At 34.4% G+C, this 26,485-nt stretch overlaps 1 protein-coding gene across 2 annotated transcripts in view; it reads right to left on the reverse strand.

Annotated features, from left to right (window-relative positions):
* LOC140745814 (opioid-binding protein/cell adhesion molecule homolog) overlaps positions 1-26,485 on the reverse strand; it is a 206,106-nt gene that overhangs the window by 169,957 nt on the left and 9,664 nt on the right. For both annotated transcript variants that reach the window (XM_073077733.1, XM_073077732.1), the window contains exon 2: positions 4,555-4,765. In XM_073077733.1, the coding sequence (XP_072933834.1) occupies positions 4,555-4,621 (67 nt within the window). In that variant the 5' untranslated portion in view covers positions 4,622-4,765. The remainder of the gene's footprint in view (positions 1-4,554; positions 4,766-26,485) is intronic.

Consider the following 26,485-nt stretch of genomic DNA (forward strand, 5'->3'; position numbering starts at 1 on the left):
TTTCAAATATGTTAGGAACATTTTAGCACGGAGACGTGGCAAAACGTTTTTACGCAACTATTTCAATTCTCAAAACTGGGTACATTTTCTTGTTAGGACTGAGTAATCTTTACTAATCTATGCCCCTAAGTGATAAGGGTTGTTCAGCCTTAACATTTTTTTATTTATATGGCAACACAACGTTTGCCGGGTCAGCTAATATAAATATATATAAATACCGCGTATGTTATTACTTCTAAAACCTATTTTTCTAGAACTATTCTACAATATAATCTTATCACGACAATCCATAACATAGGACTTATACTGTCAAATTCTATTGAACATTTCTATCCGCTAGGCTAGTGACACAGATAAAATACGTGTCATAGATAAAAAATACTATTTGTGTACATTCATATTCATAATCATTGTTTTTTATAAGACTCGAGTTATGAATTGAAATTCGTTAAGTGTGAGTGGGGCTCACTCCTTATCTATAGGCAAAGACTAATTAGTTGAATAGCTTTTCTCTTTTGTTTTTCTAACGTTTTGATTTTAAGGTAGCTATGTATCTTTATCTAAATGAATTAATTTTAATTCGAGTCTGACAGGAATTTCCAGTACAAATGTAAAACTTGTATTAAAAGCTAAATCAAGACAACAAAGATATCTTTCGAGATATTTTATGTAATATTGTTTTAATGGAGAATTCATTTCAAAATCATAGATTTTTACTTTTCACTGTATGTGGAAGCAGAGAACACAAAACACAAAATCGGCCATTTTAATAATACGTTTTCAAATGTTTTTTGTATTAATTCTCCCATTCAACTTGTTAACTAATAATTATCATTTCCAAAATATATACAAATCCACAAAAAAACAGTAATATAATATGTTAACCCGTTCACGGTTTTTAATCTATCATGCGGAACTCTAAACAGGCTTATATGTAAGCAGGCTTATAAATATAACGGAGAACCTGATTTCCGGCTGTCATTGGAGGAGGCAACGATTTTTGACACCTGTCATGTTGACAGCTAGCTTTGAGCGCCTTTTCCCTATTGTCGAGTGCATTTATAATCTGTTCATTTTATTTTACTGTACATATGATTGTAATAGAGTATAGCATTTGATTTATTTTACCATAGAACACGTTATTGTCATATAGTATGGCATTATAAACATTAGATTTAATATTAATTTTCGTAAGTATATTTTTATTCCACACTTTTTATTTTCCAAAATGGATCTATCTACACGATTTTCCAGAATGCAAAACATATATTTTTAAAAGCCTTAAGAATAATTGAACTTGTAATTAGACAGACTATTTTTTACTCTAATAGGAGACATATCATAGTGTGACTATATCATTACGTACTCACAATATACGCATAATTACAACTCTCACCCACACAGACACATGATTAGAGTTATATACAAACTTTCTTAACACATCAATGTACTAATGAGCCAATCTTTGCTTCTTTTACACAACATATCTAAATCAAATATTACGAAACAAATTTTGAATGAAAAACAATAATTGACCAAGTGCCAACCGAACTTGAATACGGTGGGTTCCGTACCATAACATTTTCATTAATTTATTATTTTTCATATTTATTGTCATAACTGCCATTAAGGAAATTCATTGTGAAAATTTAAAATATATACCTATTATTCTGTACAAAGCTAAAAACGCCGAAAAATAGAGATTTCCTGTATGGAGATAGGCGACCCCCATTCATTTTCAAGCTTTTTTTATTTTAAGTATTGTTTGTTATAGTGGCCACCATTATACATATTCTGTAATTTTTTTAAATGTCTATCTATTACGGTTCAAGAGATAAGCCCTGAGCCGGACGGGCAGCGGCTTAGTAATTGCGTTTCTACCCTTTGAGTACGGAACCCTAAAAAGCCAAGCCTTATAAATTCAAACACACCGCCCTCTCTTCAATCAATCGTCCATTGTCTGTTTCAATAAATTTGGCAACACTGAAACTATTAATTCATATAACAATACCACCCACTACCACCTACACACACACTTGCTTACAATCTTTATCATTGTAATCGATTGAGCTTTTGCTTGGTTTTATCTGGGTTATTTATTAACTAGCTTTTTCATGTGGCGTGACATAAAATATATTTATTTTTTGCTTGTGGAGGCACTTACAAATTTTCAGATACAATATTTTTTCATACTACAGCATCGGAACGCGACCTCAACTGAGAAGATCCGGCAAGAAACTCAGTATGTTTGTCTGTTATTTTTTCTTTTCCTTTTTTTCCGTATTCAAAATTCATGCATTCACAATTTCGTGATTTAAAGTGATAAAAATCCTTTATTAATTGTCATGTAATATAGGTAATATTATTGACTTAATAAAGATGATTATGATAATAGTTTTGTTAAAAGGGAAGCGGGTCCAAATAAGGTGCGTAATGCTGATGTCGGTAAAATAGGTAATCTACACTTTGAAAGTTCTCTTCACCCTGTGCTATGTCCAAAATAATTTTTGAATTTTATCAAGGAATAAATGATTATGTTTTATTCTTTTCTAATGTCCTTATGTTCAATGATTTTTTTCTCGCCTATGTTGTAGGTGTGGTCCGGGCGAAATAACTTAGTACTCAAGGGTAGCTTTTGACTTCAGATAAGACCTATTTTATCTGGGGTTCATGACAGATTTCACTCCCAATCGCTACTAATGTACCATCAGGTGGACTGCATGCTCGTTGATACTTCAATATCATACAATATGCAAATCGACATAATTTGGTATAGTCCGCGCCAAACTGCTAGTCCGCTCTGAAGTTGTTGGGAGCAGGTGTAGACATACAATTTGCTATGGCGACGCGATTCGTTTCTATATTCAGAGCGGACTAGCAGTTTCAATTTATCCCTAGGCTCAATCTTATGTGTGAAGACACGATTTTCTTCAATAATACTAGTCGCTTAGTAATTTTTACCATGAAAGTGAATAAATGTTTACTTGTTTACCGAAAAAAGTATATCCACAAAAAGTACGGTACTTTTTCAAAAAAGTATATCCACAAAAAGTAACTTTTTCCGGCCGTCACAGTAGGTAAATCAACTAACCACTTTTTGTTGTATTTAAATTGTTTTTATTGTAATACCAGAAAAGTAGTTATTGGCTAAAAAACGGGAAGTAGAACATTGTTGTTATTGATTTTTCCATCGTTTCGATTTTTAAAAGGGGTGTTTTTTTTTTGCTTATATATAATAAGTAAGTATATTTGATATATAAGTATATTTGAAATATTGTGTAAGCAATAAACGAGCTGCCGACAATAATATTAAGTGGCCATGCACGTTTCTTTACCGTTTTGACGACCCGCGTGGCGGAGCGATCACCATACCGGTCTGACACGCAGAGGGTCCCCAGGTTCGATCCCCGGCCAGACGGATATCTAAATGATGAATTTAGATTTGTGGTTCTGGGTCTGGGTGTTTGTGTATTTGTCTATGTGTGTGTCCATGGCACCCACGATACAGGGAATCCTAGTGTGGGGCTGTGAGTGTAGAAAGCGTTTGTTCGTTTGTTTGTTCACCTAAAATAGAACAGTAGTCTTAGGTAAAGTTTACGACAAATGCTTAGCTGTTGAAAACTAATTTCAAATGTCTAAAGACTAAATTAGAACGTTTAAAGACTAAGTTGGAACGCCTGCAGACTAAATTGGCACGCCCGAAGACTAAGTCAGAACGCTTATAAACTAACTTGGAATGCCTCGTACTAGTTTCACTAGCCCATCACACCCACATCTTCCATTATTATTTAGCGCAAAATCGTAACTAGGAATATTTAATTTTTCGTTGCAATAGTTTTTTTCCGACTAATCTAGGTGACCTCGGTGTTTTTGTCAATATTTATAGATCGGTCGTGGCCTAGACTGGGTTGGAGCTAGAAATCTATAATTATTTACGGAATTAGTCATCTCCTTGGCGTCGTTCTTCAGGTGATTCTAACTAAAGATTGTATTGTGAAATGAATGTGACAAAAATACTAGCTGCACGCTTGCGGCAACGCTGGCGTTAAATTTGAAAACCAAAAAAAATCTTTAAATCGAAATACGTAAAAAAGCTATCGTTTTAAGTAAACCACAAAATATTTCATCAAGAAAAAAAGGGACCAACCAAATGACTTTTTTTATTAAAATCTTTGTTATAGTCCGCGCCAAACTGCTTGTCCGCTCTGAAGATGTTGCGAGAAGGATCACACAATTTACTATTGCGACGCGATTCATTTCCATATTCAGAGCGGACTAGCAGTTTTACGCGGACTATAAATCATTTGAAATCTGCAGTTCAGAATTTGAAATATCTGACTTTTTTCTTCCATTTCTTTCTTCCAGTATTGTCACATCGAAAATTCTAAAAGACGAAAACATCTGGATATATCTTATGGGTACGTCATCGTTTTTTTTTATCAAAACGTTTCGAACGCCGTATTCGTGTCCAAGAAATAATAGCAATATCAATATCACACATTTGACTTCAAATATATAATATATCGACTTAAATTTATAAAAAAGGAAACATACCTGAACATTGTGCGACAAAGGCCAACACGAAGAGAGCTATGAAAATCGACAGCCTCCGTAATTCCATGGTGTTGCTATCTTCTTTATTATCACTAAAACGCACTAGTAACACCGAGTGAATATTTTTATCAAAAACTATATAAAAGTTAGGCACTTTCACTTCACTGAAGGCACATTCCTGTCTTCGGATTTCTTAGGCACTTCCGTTATTCTGTAAAAAAAAATTATAATTAGTATATTGTCTATGATTTAGTTTGGATGTATGAAGAAATTATCTTTGTCTTAACACAAATGTCGATACGTTCCAATTTACGTTTACACTTTATATTATATAAATATAAAATAATTGTGCATTTTGTGTTGGTTTTAAACTATAATTTTCATGTTCACTTAATGTAATATTGCATATTTTATACGTTTTCCGAAAAAAAAAATACCTACATATTTTTAATGAATATCAAAATATTATGTTCTTAGGATAATATTACGTCATAACTCATGTTCTAACTTCAGTTATATTATAATAAAATCAATTTGAGGCGTTGCAATATTAATTCGCTGAAATTTTTAACAAAATACACAAACACGGACAAAACCTACACATTGATTACACATTCCTATTCATTGACACACATTCATGTAAACATTGTCTCAATTAATTACAAGAGGCCATTTCCAAAACGCTATCTTGCTCCTATTCGACGCCGTAAAGATAGTTGGGTCAACCACAACATGATAAGGCACGCCGGATTGCAAAACATGTATTTACTTACATTACTTATTACTTTATTAGTAAGTCGATAAAACCTTCGTAAGGAAAACTTTTTTAACTTCTAAAGGGGTCAAGTTTTTTAAAAAAAAGTAGAAGAGGAGCATAAAGTTCATCTGATGGGAAGTGGCTACTGCCCCATTGGCAGTATTTATCTTCTCTCCCTTCCCTTATCTATAATCCATGACACCCATGGACATCTGTTATCATCTTAATAGAACAGGGATTTTACCTAAAGTCAATAATATATGTGTTGTGACGTCTAAGGGTTAAGATGGTCGCTTTATATTATAATTCTAAAACTCCCAGAAACAGAATGAACTTTACCTGACCGGGGAATGAACTCGAAACCGTAACACAACACGTAACACGAAATATCCAAGTAAAACTTCATATTTAATAAGGAAAATGTATCTTCCTGAATATCTTCATAGTAATAATTTTTTTCATAAGGATTAATTTGTTAGCATAATTATGTTTTTCTACTAAGTGACTAGTTTTAAAAATATTATTTTTGACACCGAAAATATTTTACTACTGAAACTAAATATACGTATATTATTTCTGTCTAATAATGAGAAAATATGAAAATATTTAAAGGTGGTAGAACCCTTTGTGGTTCAACTCCGGCGGCACCACCGCCACACCTATTTCTACCTAATAACAGCAGTGTTAGGCGCTGCTGTGTTCCGGTTTGAAGGGTGTGGTAAGGGAGACAGACTTTTCCGAGGCGTTCCAGCTTAGTCCTCAGCGGTAGCGGCGCATCTGTGGCCGACCTCAGGTAGGAATATCTAATCCTATCTGGGGTTTATTACAGATGTCCATGGGCGGCAGTAGCCACATCAGGTGGACTGCATGCTCGTCTGCTATTCTTATATTATAAAAAAAAAAAAATCCGTTCAGTAATCGCAAAGTTGCACCCAGTATTCATATTTGGTATATCCAATTTTTGCGTACCAACTACCGAGTTGTAAAAATATTATATTCAGTATTTCTCACTCATTGTTATACAAAACATTGGATAGATTGATTATTAATACTGGGCATATTACAACCAACTCTATAATATTAGTACGAACGCCAATACAAGTGACCAAGTGTATCTTACATCTCCCTACCTTGTTAGACATCAAAGGGAGGAAGCCCGCTACATATAAATCTGTTTATTTTTACTCCACATCCCTCAAGCGCGTATTTCCGGGATCGATAGGGATATATGGGTTATTATTGTATCTGGATGTTTCAATCTGTTCGTTTTTATTCCAAGGAATTGATTTGACGATCTCCGATAGTCTCGTCTCTTTCTAATTGACGATGATGCGTCGTGTATTTTCGTAACCATTTTTATTAGTATTGTATATTTGTTTAAATATAAAAGTAGATATAAGTAGAAATAAACAATAAAAATGAGTTAAAAATTTATAAAACTAATCCCATTTCGAATTTATTATACTGGTGTAATATAGAAGTCTACGAGCATGCAGTCCACCTAAAGGTAAGTGGCTACTGCCGCGCATGGACATCTGTTATCAACCCCAGATAAAATTAGAGTCCCACCCGAGGTCTAAGGTTGAGGACTAAGCTGAATGCTTCGGAAAAGTGTGTCTCCCTTACCACACCCTTCAAACTAGAACACAGCAGCGCTTAACACTGCTGTTATTAGCAGAAATAGGTGTGACGGTGATGCCTCCGAAGTCGAACCCATATTGCGTATCAACAATCCCGACTCTATCCCGGCTTCCCGGGTTTAAAAACATCCTAGATCGAATTCACTATTCGAGTATTTAATGCTTTTTAATAACACTAATAGCCTTATTATATATTTTAGTTAAAGTCATTTATATTAACGATCATTTATCGATTTATGACTGTAATAGTAGAGCACAGTTAAATAATTATGCATTCCGTACCAAAACAGTAAATTAATAAATTCTGGCTTAATTAATTGATTGAATAGTGTTAAGATGAACGCACACTGTTGACTTTTCGGTACAAGAAATGTTTTCTACTAATTTTATTACATTTTGTTTGTACTTTGTTCCATTATCTATAGAATACATAGATTTATAGACAAAATAAAAACATGATGCAACTTTACTTTTTTAAAATATTTTTTTATTATTACAATTACATCACAAATAACGTTTATACTTATTAAAAATGTTTTTCAGTATAGTATTTTACATACAAAATATAGAAAAATTGATACGACAAAATATTTAACATATTTTACATGACAGACCAATGAAAGTATTGTATATAGATTTTCCATTCCTTAAAATTTAATACAACAACAGATTTATATAAAACATCACAAGACAATTTAGTCTATTCCGTTTTAGACTTTCAAGTTTTGTCAATTGTGTGCGTTTGGTTTTTGTCAATTTAAACTTTATAAGCATTATATCAAGTTAATCGTTATAAAGTTTTGATCAATTTCACACCATGCCATGGAATTTGGACAACTTTTAAACCGTTAGTTATAATATAAAAGTTAATTGTAGACAAACTCGTCAGTAATTTAAAACTGACCTTGACTGATTGTAATTTATGACTGACCTAACCCAACTAACCTATATCATTGATTTGTATTCGTTTAATCAAACATTAACATTCTAACTAATATTATAAATACGAATGTGAGTTTGTTTCTTTATTTGTGACACTTTAACCTCTGACTGCGTGTAACCTCTGACTGCGAGCGAAGCCGTATTTAAAAGCTAGTTCATTGTAAATGACAATATTTCGATACATCACTAACACAATATAAAGAAAGAATGAGACTTTAGAATATAATCAGTATTGAAACAAGCTGTAATTAATAAAATTCTATAGTACATCCTCCTCCATACATAACTCCATATAGAAAGGTTCTACCTGCTTAACTTTTCCGAGACGTTCCAGTCCTCAGGGGTAGCGGCGCATCTGTGACCGACTTCGGGTAGGAATATCTAATCCTATCTGGGGTGGAATACAGATGTCCGTGAGCGGCAGTAGCCACTTACCGTCAGATGGACTGCATGATCTGCTACTCCTATATTATAAAAGAAATAGATGTGACGGTGGTACCTCCCGGTTCAACCTTAAGTTTAATCTAAACTGTTCCCTAATTAGGTCATTAACCTTGGATTTTGAAACGCTCAAGGTACAAAGGGTCTTCAAGAACAAAGCCGTATTAACAAGTACTGGCTATCAAAGGTAATCGTGACCTTTTAGTACTGTAGGGTCAACATCTTTAGAAAAATAACCGGAATTTGAATTTAATTTTTAAAAACTAGAAATATAAAATTTTTATTTTATAAGTTTTATAAATTCGAATAACCGTGAAAAGCTCTTGTAACTGTCACGGTAAGTTTCTGTACCTGTTTTAAGGCATAGTGTCTAGTCGGGTTCCGAGATAGACACTTAAATTACATTCTTTTAAATAAAATATAATCAAAATCTCCCCCGCCTAAAAATGTAATCTATATCACGCACTATTTCGCTGAATATAACGACACCTCATATGTTAAAATCTGTCAAGTCGTTTGGGCTGCAGTGCCAAAGAATGAGATATACTCTCAAAAAACATTACTCTCCGGAGTCCGATATAAAATCTTAATTATAACATTCTTCTATTAAACGTCTTAGAGTTTATAGAGATTATCAAAATATCATTTTGGAAGTAAAGCCGCACGCATTTCTCATTCATAAGTTAGGACAAATCCGGACAATCTCGGAGATATGTTCACCCTATGTACCCAACCAACCGTGGAACACACCTAGACCTTGTAACAATGTCAATAGAGCCAATTAGCGTGTGATATCGTATGGATCATCCTACGAGCTCGTGGAGATTTATAGCTCGGTACAATAGGTAGAACCGTTTGTGGTTCGACTCCGGCGGCACCACCGCCAGACCTATTTCTGTTATAACAGCAGTGTTAAGCGCTGTGTTATGGTTTGAAGGGTGTCGTTAGGTGCGGTGGGTATACTTATCACAGGCGTTCAAACAGTTCAGAGGTAGGACCGCATATGTGACCGATCTCAGGTATAGTCATCGCCAAACCGCTAGTCCGCTCTGAAGTTGTTTCGACCAGGTGTAGTCATACAATTTGCTATGGCGACGCGATTCATTTCTATATTCAGAGCGGACTAGCAGTTTATCGCGGACTATACGTCAATTACAGGAGTCTATGAGCGACAATGATCATTCAATCAATGATCAATGATCATTACCCATCAGTGGACTAAATACAGCGTGATATTTTAAACAAGTAAATACATTTTATATAAATAATTAAGATAAGTCTTGTTTATTAGTTATATTAGTCATTATCAAGAACGTTACCCAAGAAGCCAAACAAACTTGAGATACAAATATTTACTAACTGATACAGATATGATATTGATAACGGATATAATCAACACCTTTCATTGATGAAAAGTAAATGGTAACATGTCGTTTCATAATAATGTATGTTTTTATAATTAATTAATAATAAATATTTTTTAAATAAACTGCACTCACAGCCCCACACTAGGATTCTCTGTATCGTGGGTGCAATGGACAGGCACAGGGACAAATACAACATCCAGACAGAAGCCTAAATTCAACATTTAGATTTCTGTTTGGCCGGGGATCGAACCCTCTGCGCGTCAGACTAGTATGGTGACCACTCCACCACGCTGGTCGAATTAATTAGTAGATAGGTATTTGTTTCATATGCAGGCATAGATTAGTAAAGATTACTCACTCCTAACAAGAAAATGTACCCAGTTTTGAGAATTGAAATTGTTGCGTAAAAAAGTTTTGCCACGTCTCCGTGCTGAAATGTCCCTAAAATATTTGAAAAAAATATTTATTTCTCATGTACATTACGCAGTATTAGTTATTTATTCGTAAATTTTCTCTAAAAAAATTTTTCTTTGTCAAGAATTAAAAAAAAGAACTTACAAATAAGCCGTTTGTGGCTTCATTCAATTTCAAGGCGGCGAACTATCTTTATTAATCTATCTATGCAGGCATACTTTTCCGAGGCGTTCCAGCTTAGGTTATACCAGTTGATTACACATCTCCTTGGGCAGTAATAAAAAATCATTTATCATCATGATAACTGCAATTTCGTTTACTACTTCACGCGAAAAATGTGGGGAGATCGGTACTCCACAGAAAAAAGTACAAATATAGAAAATATAAAATTAAAATTTCAACCAATCATCATGATTCGTGACACGAATTCGCACAAGTATCCGAAATGTCTTACAATACCACTAATTTATAAGGGTGTGGTATCACTTTATTACTTGGGGTAGAAACCCATAAATTTATTTATGAGTTGCAAGGCTCGTTAGTTTTTATCAACTTCCCTACGGTATTGTGCGTATGAAGCTACTTTTTATATTAAGAATATTGAATGAAATATACGATTTATTGTTAAATTTGAACGCAGTTTTAATTACTTTGACAATATTGAACGGACGACAATCGATTTTATTGTTAAATTTGAAAGCAGTTTTAAAACTTGAAGAATATTGAACAAACGAAAAGCGATTATATTGTTAAATTGGAACGCAATTTTAATTACTTGAAGAATGTTGAACGTACTAAAATCGATTTTATTGTTAAATTTGAACGCAATTTTAAATACTTCGAAAATATTGAACGAACGAAAATCGATTTTATTGTTAAATTTGAACGCAGTCATAATTAATTCTTGTATTTAACGCCAGATGGTGTTATTTACAATGGTTAAATATTCTGAAAACTTAAAAATTATAATTGAACGTAACCATAATTACTACTACTTAATTGTGTTAATTGTAGCGGTAACATCGTGAGAACTTATACGCTTAAAAGTTCTTCACAAATTCATTCATTCATTCAGTTCATTCTTGAAGGTCAGATAATTCCACCAAGTTGCACTTGGCCAACGTGAACAACTATTGCTTAAACTCTTATCACTGAGAGGAGTCGTGCCCAGCAGTGGGACAATAATGGGTTGACGTGATGACCACCCATTGCTGTTGTATTACTGGGAAAGGCTCTACTTTATCGGCTCTATTTAGTTTTCTTTATAATTTAGAAGTAACAGATGGGGATGGAGTTCACCCGATGGTAAGTGGCTACTACCGATGGAAATCTGTTATAAAGGCCAGATATTATTTAATATTCCTACCTGAGGTCGACCACAGATGCGCTACCCCTGAGAACTAAGCTGGAACGCCTCGGAAAAGTATGTCTCCCTTAATACACCCTTCAAACCAGAACACAGCAGCTTAACACTGCTGTTATTAGGTAGAAATAGGAGAGGCGGTGGTGCCGCCGGGTCGAACCACAAAGGGATGTACCATTTGGGCAAGGGAGCCCTAAACAGACTATCCTTCTACTAAATAAGCCATGGTCACCATACCAACTAACCAATAACCGAATCACACATATTTATTTAACAATTCACACTTCTACTCAAGGATTTGGGTGCTGACAAGGTTACACAAACGTTGCTCTAAATCTTAATATGAATTATTTAAACGTTTGCTAAATATTTAGAATTAAATGCTTTGGCGAGGGATATTCAGTGATTAAGAAATTAAATTAACTAATTAGTTGACACATTACTCTTAAGCAGTGATAGCCTAACTGATCGAGGAGTCCGAGGTTCAAATCCCAGGCACTGATATCAAAGCTATGTGCGTTTTACAAATTATTCGGCAATTGCTAAAACGGAAAATATCGTGAGGAAATCTAGTTTGCTGAAAGATCTCAAAAAAATGAAAAAGTTCTTAAAGATATGTGAAGTCCTTCTCACACTGAGAGGAGACCCGTGCCCAGTGGGGCAGTAATGGATTGACAACGATCCATTACTGTCCTAATGCTGGAAGTATTTTTCTACGAGCATGCAGTCCACCTGATGGTAAGTAGCTACTGCCGCCCATGGACATCTATTATCAACTTTAGATACGATTAGATTCCTACCTGAGGTAAGCCACAGATGTGACCCTACCCCTGAGGCCAAGCTAGAATGCCTCGGAATAGAATTTCGTCCTTACCACGCTTTCTTCTCTCTCTTGTTTTAGAAAAATCAATTAGGGTTCCATGCAATAACATTAAAACCCCCGAGTAGATATTTACTTTCAAACGCAAGTAAAACGGCTGGGCACAACTCGTGTTAACTCAAATTATGATGAAATACGAGACGGGTCAGTGGGACTTTCTGATATAATATCGAGATAAAGTGCTTTCAACAAAGATTTATTGAATTTGAACATTTTATCGACAATTTACGAGACACAGAAAGATAGGATGGTTATTTGACAAAATGGCGCTTACTATTTGGAATTTGTTTTTGGTTCAATAGTTTAACAATCGTTATTAATAAACTATCCAATTTTTGGAAATCAAAGATCAAAATTTGACATTTTCTAGTATCGCCCGTTATTTATATTCAATCGATCGTCATCTAAATCTTCAATTTTATGCTTATAAAATTTCAACATTGGAGAATTAGTTCACAAAATAAATTGCCAAATTTCGATATTTGATAGATATTTGGAAAGATTAAATATGAGTAAATAGTGTATAAAGAAATTGTCTTATGTCTTTGTTTGGAAGGCAAAACATTAAATAGGTTGTATCACAAATATTTCTGCAATAATAAATCTTTGCAATCAGGATTTTATTGATTTCGAACATAATACCGTAGACACCAGATACCAAGTGCCCACACACTTAAGAACCACAATAAGAATGATAGAAATAAACAAAATAGGGGTGTACCGTACATTCCGGACACTAGAATAGATGTCCGGTTTTAGCGGCGCTTGCGCTTGCTAGCCGCATTCGATATCATTTCTCAGAAAGTGTTGGCACGTTGCAATCTGCTTATGAGTTTAGAATATATTCTATACTAGCTGACCCGGCAAACTTTGTACCGCCTCAAAATCTATTTATCAAATATATTTCATATAAAATATAGCCTATGTTACTCGTGGATAATGTAGCTTTCGAATGGTGAAAGAATTTTTAAAATAGATCCAGTAGTTTTTGATACTATTCATTACAAACAAACAAAGTTTTCCTCTTTATAATATTAGTGTAGATTTGAAGGTGATAGAACCCTCTGTGGTTCGACTCCGGTGGCACCAGCGCTATTACTATTCCTGCCTTATAATAGCAATGTTAAGCGCTGCTGTGTTCTGGTTAGACGGGTAAGAGAACATGCTTTTCTGAGATATTCCACCTTAATCCTCAGGGGTAGCGGCGCATCTGTGCCCGATCTCAGGTTAAAATCTAATCTTAACTGGGGTTGATTTGTATGTACCTAAGGAGGGAGAATGTGTGATAAGGGAGACATACTTTTCGAGGCGTTCCAGCTTAGTCCTTAGGGGTAGCGGCGCATCTGTTGTCGACCTCAGGTAGGAATAGCTAATCCTATCTGGGGTTGATTTCAGATGTCCATGGGCGACAGTACCATACCATCATGAAGACTGCTCCTTTATTACTTCTATACTAAAATACCTTTTTTTTTTTGTTTACGAGGGGGAAACCTTCAAAAGGTACCCGACGACGTGGGAGCGACGCCGGGTTATGTGGGATTTTTACCGCACTAAAGCCTCCCCGGTGGTCGTCCTCAACGCTTGTTGGAGAACTCCGGGATCTCCGAGGGAACACAACCGGAGTCCTCCAAGCGCAATGCCCCGACCGGGCTCTACCCTGGGGGAGCACTTTTGGCTCCTCCCACACCATCTGGTGTTTACGACGGTATGCGACCACACATACCGTCGTCCTTCCCGGGGTTGCTTGCTGGACGGTTTCGAGCTCCCACTCTTGCCGCCCGCAACCCCGGAAGCCCCCTTTTAGTCGCCTCTTACGACAGGCAGGGGATACCGTATACTAAAATACCCAGTGATTCAAACAATGTTGACATTGCACAACCAAGAACCATACTAAAGTGCCTCTCCCTATCAGAATATTTGCACGAACATAAAATCGATAGCATATCAGTTACGTCAATGTTAGCACAACGACACAGCTGGTAAAGCAATATTGCCAGGTGATTATTTTGTAGGCATTTTCCAAGAGAATTAATATAACAAAACACGTGACTGCTTAAGAATAGAGCTGTCACACCCACGATTTAGACGAATCCAACGACACCTCATTCGGATATCAATTTTATAATATGGAGTAGTAAATATGCAGTCCAACTGATGATAAGTGATAACAGACGCTCTTGGAATCTGTAATCAACTTCAGGTAGGATTAAAACCCTGTCAGAAGTCAGCCATAGATGCGTTGCTACCCCTGAGAACTAAGTTGGAATACCTCGCAAATGTCTCTCCTTTACACATAGATTAGTAAAGATTACCCACTCCTAACAAGAAAATGTACCCAGTTTTGATAATTGGAATAGTTGCGTAAAAAAGTTTTGCCACGTCTCCGTGCTAAAATGTCTCTAAAATATTTGAAATAATCATTTATTTATTATGTAAATTACGTAATTATTACGTAAATTAGTTCTTTATTCGTAAATTTTCTCTAAAAATATTTTTATTTGTCAAGGATTCAAAAAAAGAACTTACTAAAATAATTTGTGGCTTCATTCAATTTCAAGGCGGCGAAGTATCTTTACTAGTCTATGCCTTTACAACACTCTTCAAACCAGTACCTACTCTTAGTATGAGTTTTTACGTTTTTACAAAAATGTCTGATTTGGATTTGTTTACGTATTTGCCCATATATTTCCAATCAGCGCTCCTAGCGGACTGTATCGGAAGTGATTGGAAATGTATGGGAAGTACGTAAACAAATACATAAACAGTCATTTTTGTAAAAACGTAAAATGTCATTCTAAGGGTCCAGAACACTGCAGGGCTTAACAGTATTCAAGACAGAAATAGGTGTGGCGATGGTACCTCCGAAATCAAATCACGGAGTTTTATCATCTTCAAACTGCATGCTCTTTTGCTACATACCTTTCATAAATAACTTCAACAGGAAAATTCTATCATATTGACAATAAGTTAGTTCAACACAAGATAAGAAACAAATAAAAACTCCAACTGCATATTGCACCTTCCGTCGCTCTTATTAAAAAATCACAAGTCATTCCAAATAAACAATAAAGTTGGCATAACCACTTTCCATAGACAAGTTCAGGGTCATCCGTTAAAAAAATGTCTGCTATCTATGATACATAAAATGGCCGATCATGAATGGCGTTGACGACTGAAACCGGTTTAGAACCCGCTCGAGTCAATTGCGAATTGACGTTTAGCAATAAAGCAATGCGTTTTTTTATATAATCATGTTTTTATAGCCTATAACAAGTCATGAGTTTATAATCTGTGTAAGGGCTAAGACTTAAGACAAATATACACGACACGACGTCGCATTGTGACACTACGACACGACGTCGTGTGACGTTGCGATGTCTTGTCGGAGATATTGACGACATGCATTGTGAAAAATCACGATGTCCAGAAAATGGACGACAGCTTGCGAGACCTAACCCATTTTTTGCGGGAACATTTAAGCGCATTCCACTACACGACCATAAGTAATATGATCCCATTTAGTATAATATTGGCACGAATTAGGACTCTTTTCTTTAAGATTACCAACTTATGAGACAAAAATACTTTTTCTAAATTTGAAAATTGCATACCATTTCATTTCATTATGCCAATATTCTATATTTTTACCATGCTTTTATTAGCTTGACCTATATGTACATATGTATGTACTGGAATCTTTGAACTCGATTTTTAACAACTTTGGACGGTCCGATTAATTAAAAAAATTAACACTTATCAAGAACCCATGACAATACACGATTTTAATAATTTTATTCCATTCATCTCATTAGGATCGTCAGGAATAAGGATTAACGAATTTCCTTGTGCGATTTTAGCGTGGTTTTTAGTTTTTAAACTATAATTATTAATCTGTATCCTAACCTATGACACTGTTAAAAAATACAGATAACAATTATTTAGTCTATGGTCTCTATGGTATTGTAATATCGATCTGGCTAGCGTAAACCTCGTCCACTCAAACCGGTCTCAAAACATGTTCTGACTCAATTCGCAACGCCGCCATGATGTTATATTTACAGTTATGTTAATTCCATCCGGAAATTATGCATGGTTTCATTCTTTTGAAGTTTTTTGTTAAGTAGATTGAATTTTATTTGCATACAGGTTTAATCGAGAATCGAAAGTAATGGATACTTTTCCCTTTTTTTTAATAAAGGAAACGAGCATGAAGTCCATTTGATGATGAGAAACTACTACCGCCCATGGACATCTGTAATCAATCCTAGATACAATTAAAGTCCTAGCTAAGGTCGGCCAGAAGCGTCGGTACCCCTGAGGAATAAGTTGGTATGCCTCGGATAAGTCCCTTACAATACCCTTCGAACCAGAACATAGCAGCGCCTAACACTGCTGTTATTAGGCAGAAATAGGTGTGGCGGTGGTGCCGCCGGAGTCGAACCACAGAAGGTTCTACCACCTTCAAAAATAATCTCATTGTCTTCAGAAATGTCCCGTTACCAAATAAGTCTCGGAATGTGTGATAATTACACAAATACATAAGTAAATCATATCTATTATGTGTGTGTAAAAACAAGTATGTTTTACATACATACTTCGATGGATAATAGTATAAATACTTTGTAAATTATCTCAATACTACGTGGCAGAATGCAAGACAAATTCTTTGCCGATAAAACACGCTTTCCCGCCAAATGCTGTAAAAAATGGCCGACAATCGATTCGATGTAATTAGCACAACTGAACCTCCATTCATTTATTTTCCTTTGCAAACTAAAACGTGTTAATCGTTACAATTAAAATAAACACACGTTGCGATAGTAGAAAAATATGGGTATTAAAGGCGTTTTGTAACAATAGGTAATAATTGCGTGTTTTTAGTTTACCGCGAGCATAGATTAGTTAAGATACTTCGCCGCCTTGAAATTGAATGAAGCCACAAATGGCTTATTTTAGTAAGTTCTTTTTTTTGAATCCTTGACAAATAAAAACATTTTTAGAGAAAATTTACGAATAAATAACTAATTTACGTAATAATTACGTAATTTACGTAATAAATAAATAATTATTTCAAATATTTTAGGGACATTTTAGCACGGAGACGTGGCAAAACTTTTTTACGCAACTATTTCAATTCTCAAAACTGGGTACATTTTCTTGTTAGGCGTGAGTAATCTTTACTAATCTATGACCGCGAGTTTTAACCAACCGATAGGCGTTAATTGATGTCAGTATTATGACATAGATATACAATAATAAATAAAAATATATTTATTACGCTTTTTCTGAATGGAAACTACATTTAATTAAATCGATTTCGTGGAAAAATTCTCCCCTTTAAGGGTAAAGTGCAGCCTGAATTATAAGAAGATTTTGTAATGTTCTAATAAATATAGTTCAAAAAAACTAAAAAACACGCTTTTATAATAAAATCAACTAAAAAGTAGAAAATAATTTTCAATCTAAGAATCGATTAAGGAACAGTAAATAGTATAATTGTGGAAAGAGTGTGGGGTGCTTTTCGAACCTGATAAATGGAGCACATACATACAACCAAAGCTAATAAAAGAGTACTAAAAATAAGTTCTCTTTGCGTAAGAAATAGTGAAAGGATGTATTTACTTATGGGCAGGAAAGGTCATAAATTATTAAATATTCAAAATAATTAATAATAAATTAAGCGTTCTGGCAAGAATTTAGGGATAAAATAATAACTACTATACTTATATATTATATAAGAACACTCTTACATAGAAATGCAAGGTTATATAAAAAAATTCAAGCCAAACCATAGACTAAGTTTTCAATTTTGAGAGCACAAACGTACCAAAACTGAATTTCTAAAGATTTGTAATTTTATAAATGTATATTTAGTACGATACTCCGTCAACCCTTTACTCGCTGAGGTCATAAAAGAAGCTGTAATGTGTCAACATTACCTGCAACTTTCTCCAAATTAACCGTTCGAACGCTTTCTACCGTTCAACGACTTGGTAACCGAATTTGGCAAACATTTTTTGTTTATGACAAGTGTCTTCACTCTTCAGTATTATTGATTTAGTTATAAATGATGCTGCTTACCTAGTAGCCTTTAGAGCAAAGATAATAAATATACCATATTTTTACAGTAGGTATAGTCATCGCCAAACTGCTAGTCCGCTCTGAAGTTGTTGCGAGCAGGTGTAGTCATACAATTTGCTATGGCAACGCGATTCGTTTCTATATTCAGAGCGGACTAGCAGTTTTACGCGGCCTAAAATATACTCGTAAATACTTACGTGACTATTTATTAATTGAAGAGATATAATATGATTTAACATGATTTTAAATAATTTTTTAAGTAATTCGATCTTTGAAATGATCATCGTAATTTTTATAAAATTAACTTAAATTAACTGCAAGATAAAAATATTATAAATTCCGGGAGACTTTGGTACGTTCTCTTTCTTAGATCACAAACATTTGATGTTAAATTTAAAAAAAAAACGGCGAGAACTTAATTGCCACTGTAATACTTGAAATAATAAGGTGCACATAGACAGCATTGAACATTTAACATGTCTATATACATCATTTAAAAGTGTAAATGATGAGTTCATACTCCTTTAGTTTTTAGCAGTATTATATGAAACATTCCAGCTTAATCCTCAAGAATAACAACGTTATAACGCAACATCTAAAAACATATACCTACTATGATTAATATTTTTATTATTACTCACTGTGCATAATTGTTAAAAATATTATCCGTGAAACCTTGAAATCATTGCAATAATAAATATTATACATTATAAATAAACATGGAACTAGCTGGTATAGATAAAAATACATACTATTAGATAAATAAAATTGTCTGTGTGTATTCTAAAACTAGCAAACTTTGTACCGCCTCAAAATCTATTTATCAAATATATTTCATATAAAATATAGCCTATGTTACTCGTGGATAATGTAGCTTTCGAATGGTAAAAGAATTCTGAAAATCGGTCCAGTAGTTTTTGAGCCTATTCATTACAAACAAACATACAAACAAAGTTTTCCTCTTTATAATATTAGTGTAGATAACTTGTGTTTCAAAGTAATTGTTATTCAAACGTGTATTACCAGTTTTTTATCTTTTTTTACAAATATCTAAAGTTTAAACTAATATTATGGTAACTAATACCATAATTTAATTTTTACGTATTTAAATTGATATAAATACTACAAAAATAACGCAATACTATTATTATGTGGAATGCAAATAAATTATTATTATATAAAAATAATCTTATCTTAAGGAAAAAATTCAAAACTATATTATTTCCGTATAAAGATATGATATTGTCAATTATACATATTCGCTACCATGATGTAATAAAAATAATAATTGTATTACTATTTTTAGGTTCTAATTTATATTCTATGCACGATTTTCCTTATATTTTTTTGAAAAACAAATTCTTATATAAATTATACTTGTAAGATCCAAATATTAGAGCTCTTAAACTTTCCTGATCCAAATTATTCCAGCTTATTTCCACAGGGATATCATCTGTGGTCGACGTCAGATAAGAATCTAATCTAATCTGGAGTTACAAGGTAGTAGAACCCTTTGTTGTTCGACTCCGGTGGCACCACCGCCTCACCTATTTCTGCCTCATAACAGCAGTGTTAAGCGCTGCTGTGTTCTGGTTTCAAGGGTGTGGTAAGAGACATACTTTTCCGAGGCGTTCCAGCTTAGTCCTCAGGAGTAGCGGCGCATAATGGCCGACCTCAGATTGAAATCTAATCTAATCAGGGGTTGGTTACCTACAGATGTCCATGGTAGCCATTTACCATCAAGTGGATTGCATGTTCGTCTGATTCCAATATTATAAAAAAAGTTTTGAAACAAATAAGCGGTAAAATCGAACATAGATACGAGATAAACAATAATGGCATGTGTTTACTGATAAATGATATTGACACGGTGTCTTATCAGGATTGATAGTTGAATACTAAATATTGTACTACGATTGTAAATTGTATACAGGCTTAGTACTGACGACAAAATCGATTTAATATCCATACAAGTGTAATATACAGACATGTTTTTAAAGAAGATTGAAGTAATGAGCATGCAGTCCAGGGCCGGATTTAAAGGAGGGCAACCGGGGCGGCAGCCCCAGGGTCTCCACAAAAGAGGGCCCCCCACAATAGAGACGTCGGATTTTTTTTAATGCCGACTAGTAAGCACTAGTAAAAAAATATCTTTTCCTTTGATATATAGAGAACCCCCCGCGCACCGCGGAGTTGTTAAGACGCTACTACTCAGCTCCCGTATTAAAAAATCATAAAAAGTGGTTTTGGAAGAGAACTTAGTCATAAAAATCACATACTCTACTTGCTAAAGTGTCAATCTAATTAAATACTGTATAAAACGTTGGAATAAGTGCAGTGATGTGTAAGAACAGAAGTTTGCAAAAATTGTGTGCTCAAAAGATCGTTAACTAAGTGGCAGTGTTCGTGAGACTTACGAATTAATGAGTCATAACTCTTGTTGCTAACGAGTGTGTACCTATTTAACTTAATGACAGCGAACAATATCTGATTAACAATTTCGCCACTTTGTGTATCGACTCAATAGCCTGGTGTGCATAAACCATACACTCGCTTCACTGACCGCCGAACTGAGTTCGATCCCCAGGAACACCGAACTTTCTAATTGCTTTTTTTTTTTACTTGTTTCTTTTTTTTTATTTTTTTTTTATTTTTTTATTGCTTTCTTCCTAAAGGAAAAAAAAAAGGAAAAAAATATAAGGAATAAAGTGAGAGAAAAAAGAAAGGAGGTAAAATATTGAGATAGGAAGAAAATTATGAATAACTGTTGAAAAATGGAGAATAACATATGTCCTGGATGTAAATCAGTGATCAACGATTCTCAACACATGAAATGTAGTTCCTGCAAATCAAAATTTGACATCTTATGTGCTGGTTTCTCGGAGTCCTCTTACAAAAAGCTATTAAGAACACAAAAAACTTCTTGGCTTTGTCTCAACTGTCGAAACAAAATTCCAAAGAGTGACAACTCAAATACCCCAGTTCGGCAGGCACAGGGGCTGGAGTGTAATATGGGTGAAATTTCGCCCTCTGATAATATCACTAGGCGCACAAAGGATCGTCGTGACAACAAAACGCTACTGGAACAAGAAGCCCTAGTACCAACCGAGTCTTTTAGGAACATTATAAGGGAGGAAATTAAACTAGCTCTTAGGGATACATTTGACGACTTCGCCAGACAATTAAACGCCAACATAGGAGACGTACGCATCGAAATTAAAGAATTTAAAGATACCTTAACCTTTCTCAACTCACAGTTCGATCAACTTCGACAAGAAATAACTGTTAAGAACGAAGTTATAGCAAAGTTAGAGAAGGAAAGTCAAGAGCTACGCATCGACATTAAAAATCTGAAACAGGAAGTCAACCAACTACAACAACAAGCACGTGGCAACAATCTAGAGATACAGTGCGTCCCCGAACACAGATCCGAGAACCTGTACACCCTCGTGAAACAGTTGTCTTCAAAAGTGAATTGTGAACTGCCTGAAAAAGATATCTTGTTCTGCACTCGCATCGCCAAACAAGACTCTAAATCACTACGGCCGAGGTCGATTATTGTTAAACTTAGTTCACAAAGAACAAGAGATACATTATTGGCAGCTTGTATCAAATATAATAAAGCCAATCCTAAAGACAAATTACATGCTGCTCATCTTGGTATATCAACCGAGAAAGTCAATCCAATCTTCGTCACAGAGCACCTGTCGCCTGAAAATAAGAATATTCACGCAGCTACGAGAAAAAAAGCAAAGGAGCTTAATTATAAATACGTGTGGGTGCGAAACGGCCACATCTTTCTTCGTAAAACAGACTTTTCGGAACGCATACTAATCAATAACTTAGACAAGCTTAGTAACCTATCTGAATAACATTAATGGCACCATTTTTTTGTAATACCTCTGTAAAGTTTTCTGAGCTAAGTGTATATTACCAAAATGTTAGAGGCCTTAATACTAAAACTTCAAAATTTTATCAAAATGTATGTATTAATAAGTATGACATCATTGTTCTGACCGAAACATGGCTAAATGACAGAGTTTCAAACTCAGAGTTGTTTGACGATAGATATGTTGTTTATAGACGAGATCGTTGTTCATCTGGATTTCATAGTTATAAGTCAGGGGGAGGAGTATTGATAGCAGTTGATAAAAAAATAAATTCCAGGCAACAGAATCAATTTAATAGCGATTGCGAAGACTTATGGGTTAGCATAGATATAATAGACTGTAATAAGAAAAAGGACAGGCTCTTCATCTGTGCAGTGTACCTTCCCCCTCCACTAAATAAACATATCTTAGAAAATTTTATCTGTAATGCAAATAAGGCACTCGATAATGCAAAATACAAGTTAGTTATAGGTGATTTCAATTTAAGTAACATATCATGGAATCAAAATCACACGAATCAAAATAATTCAACACTTTGTAACATGTTATTCGACTTTATTTATTTACACGACTTCCAGCAGTCAAACAGTATTTTAAATAATAATTCGAAAATCCTGGATCTAGTCTTAAGCAATATATCTGTCGTCGTCCTTTCCAGTAGTGATAATGCTCTTAGTGTTATTGATCCCTTGCATCCGCCATTAGATTTCACTATTCGTAACCAGTCTGAGAAGATCTTGCCGAAAAAATCAGTACGTTATAACTATTTTAAAGCTGATTATGAAACGATTACATCTGAACTTAATAAAATACACTGGGAAGACAAGTTTAGTGGAAGTCTAAATGTGGATGAAATGTTGGAGATATTTTACAAAAGCATAAATGAAATCATACATAGATTTGTACCGCTCACCAAAATATCCAATCAAAAATACCCGCCGTGGTTTACAAGAAATCTTATTAAATTACTTAAAGAGAAATATAAGTACCATTTAAAAGTTAAAAAATTTGGAAACCCTCTTGATATAATTAGCTTTAAAATTCTCAGAGAAAGGTGTTCACAACTCCAAAATATCTGTTATAAAAACTACACAGCAAAACTCGAAACAGCATTAAAACATAACCCTAAACTATTTTGGACACACGTAAAAAGGACGAGGCAAGATCACAACTCATATCCTAGCCAAATGTTTTTAAAGGATAAAGCCGCATCAAATGACAAAGACATCTGTAACTTGTTTGCTTCTAATTTCTCCTCTATATTCTCTTCCCCAAATAACATTACTGTTCCATTAGACTGTTCCTCAACAAATTCTCATCTCTTGCTGACCTGTTCTTTTTCGCAAGAACAAGTTTTAACTGCACTTAAAAAGCTAAGCCCGTACAAAAGCGCTGGTTGCGATGATATACCTCCCATATTTCTTATTAAATGTGCTAAGCCTCTTTCGTATCCACTCAAAATAATTTTTAACAAATCTCTCCTTAGCGGTATCTTTCCTGCAGTGTGGAAACGGGCTCGAATAGTACCCATATATAAATCTGGTGATAGACAAAATATTAGTAATTATAGACCTATATCCATATTACCAACGATGGGTAAGGTACTAGAGAAACTTTTATGTGGACCGCTTACGTGGCATCTAAAACATAGCATGTCTAATGACCAACACGGCTTTTTGAGCAATAGATCAACGTGCACTAACTTGGTCTCTTTTATTGAAAACGTGTCTAAATGTGTTGACTCTAGATCTTCTGTGGATACTATCTATGCAGATTTTAGTAAAGCGTTCGATCTGGTCAACCATTCAATCCTTGTAAAAAAACTATCATTGTTGGGTATCGGGAACAGTATCTTAAGATGGTGTTGTTCGTATTTGGAGAATCGAACCTCAGCAGTTGTGCTGAATGGTTTCACCTCTATAGCATACACAATGACAAGCGGAGTCCCACAGGGATCTCATCTCGGTCCTATATTATTTAATATCTTTATCAACGACATCACCGACTTTGTTCATCACTCCCATTGTTACTTGTTTGCTGATGACTTAAAAATTTCTAGGCGTGTTGATGGTCCGGATGACTCTCTGAAGCTTCAAAACGATTTGAATGGTGTAGCTGACTGGTGTAAGCTTAATAATATGGTGCTGAACACTGACAAATGCTATTTCATGAGATTCTCTAGAAAAAAAGTTAATAGTGTTAACAATATCATTACGTACAAAATAGGCAAAAATCCACTGAAACAGGTCAATGAAGTCCGCGACCTAGGTGTTACCTTAGATAGACAATTGCGTTTTGACTCAGACATTAACGCCATAACATCCAAAGCCTTCAAAACTCTGGGATTTGTCCTTCGTAACACTAAGGATTTTAAACGAGCCGAAACTACAATCCTACTATATAATGCACTAGTAAGAAGTTCTCTCGAGTATTGCTGTGTTGTTTGGAACCCATTCTATAAAACATATAAAGATCGTATCGAAAGAATCCAAAAAAAGTTTTTGCGGATATTATCATATCGCCAGAATGCTAGATTTCTTTTAAACTACGGCGATAGGCTTGAACATTTTAATATGATGACTTTAGATAATCGTAGGTTAGTGCATGATAATATATTCCTATATAAAATTGGTAACGGCTTGATTGATTCTCCACAACTGTTAGAACAAGTTAAAATTAATATGCCATCTAAAATTCCTAGACAAGGAAAATACAAATTATTTACTCAAGATCTCACTAAATCTAATCTTGGCTATAATTCACCTATTAATAGAATGACAAGACAGTATAATACCTTGTCGGCCTCTAATCAAACACTTGACATTTTCGGGGACACTTTAGGCAAATTTAAAAAAAACATTTCAGAGATCATTCGTCATAACCATATTACATAATTTTTTTTTTTTTTTTAATTTATTTTATATACAAATTAATCCAAAGATAATTTATCACATTTTAATTCAATAGTCTATTAGTAAAATTATTGTATAAGAAAAATCTATTCATAGTCTATTTTTTACTACTGACATTATTTTAATTTCAATGTATTAATTTTAGATTTAATTTTAATTTCAATATATTTAATTTTTCTAAGTTCTTATTAATTGTATAAAATTGTGTAATATATATTCTTATCTTGTATTGAATGTAAATTGTAGTCTTATTATCATTATATTTAAATCTACTAGAGCGTCTATTCTGTAAATGCCGTGTTCACCTATAATTGTGGGTACACGACTTATTTTTCTAACTTTTGCAATGTAATTTATATAAGTGTATACTACGTTGGTGAACCTTTAATAAATAAATAAATAAATAAATAAAAAATATATTTTTTCGCTGTTTTACCTTTATCTACAGTACTTTGAACAAACATGAATACTAGAAGAATCTACCGTTTCACAATAAAATATTTATTGAAAAACTCAACTGAAAAAATTGATCATTTTATTCGGAAAATAATTTGGGGCCAGGGGGCCTCCATTCCTTTGTTGCCCCAAGGCCTCTAGACCTCTAAATCCGGCCCTGGTAATGAGCACGTAGACCACCTGATTTGTAGGTCCCTGTCGTATGGACATTTGTAATCCATTCCATATAGAAGGATTCTATCTAAAGCCCATTAGGTGCATTAGTCCTCAGGAGTGGCTCCTGAGGGCTATGATAGTCGCCTATGCAAGTCTGCTGGCATGCACACCATCCCACTGAAACGAAATAATTGCTTCACTGTAAAGATAGATAAGGCAGTGGTACCTCTTTGCTTAAACTATTTTATAATATTGAAGGTGCATACAACCATGCAGTCCATCTGATGGTAATTGACTACTGCTATGAACATCTGTAATGAAACCCCGATAAGAGTAGAATCCTACCTGAGGTTAGCCACAGATGCTATCACCGAGAACCAAGTTGGAATGCGTCGGATAAGTATGTCTCCCTAACAACACCCTCCAAACCAGAATACAGCAGCACTTGACACTGTTATTAGGCAGAAATAGGTGTGGCAGTGGTGGCACAGAGTTTCTAATGGTTCTACTATTTTTCAAAATGTTTTATTTTATTTAACACTGTTGATATAAGGCAGAAGTAAGTATGACGGTAGTGCTTTCAAAGTCGACTCTCAGATACTTCCTTACAAAATTTGTATTAAAGATTCGAC

The sequence above is a fragment of the Epargyreus clarus genome, unplaced genomic scaffold (assembly GCF_041222505.1).
Source record: "Epargyreus clarus isolate Ecla_fem2 unplaced genomic scaffold, WU_Ecla_fem_2.2 ptg000011l, whole genome shotgun sequence".
In the NCBI taxonomy this organism is placed as follows: domain Eukaryota; kingdom Metazoa; phylum Arthropoda; class Insecta; order Lepidoptera; family Hesperiidae; genus Epargyreus; species Epargyreus clarus.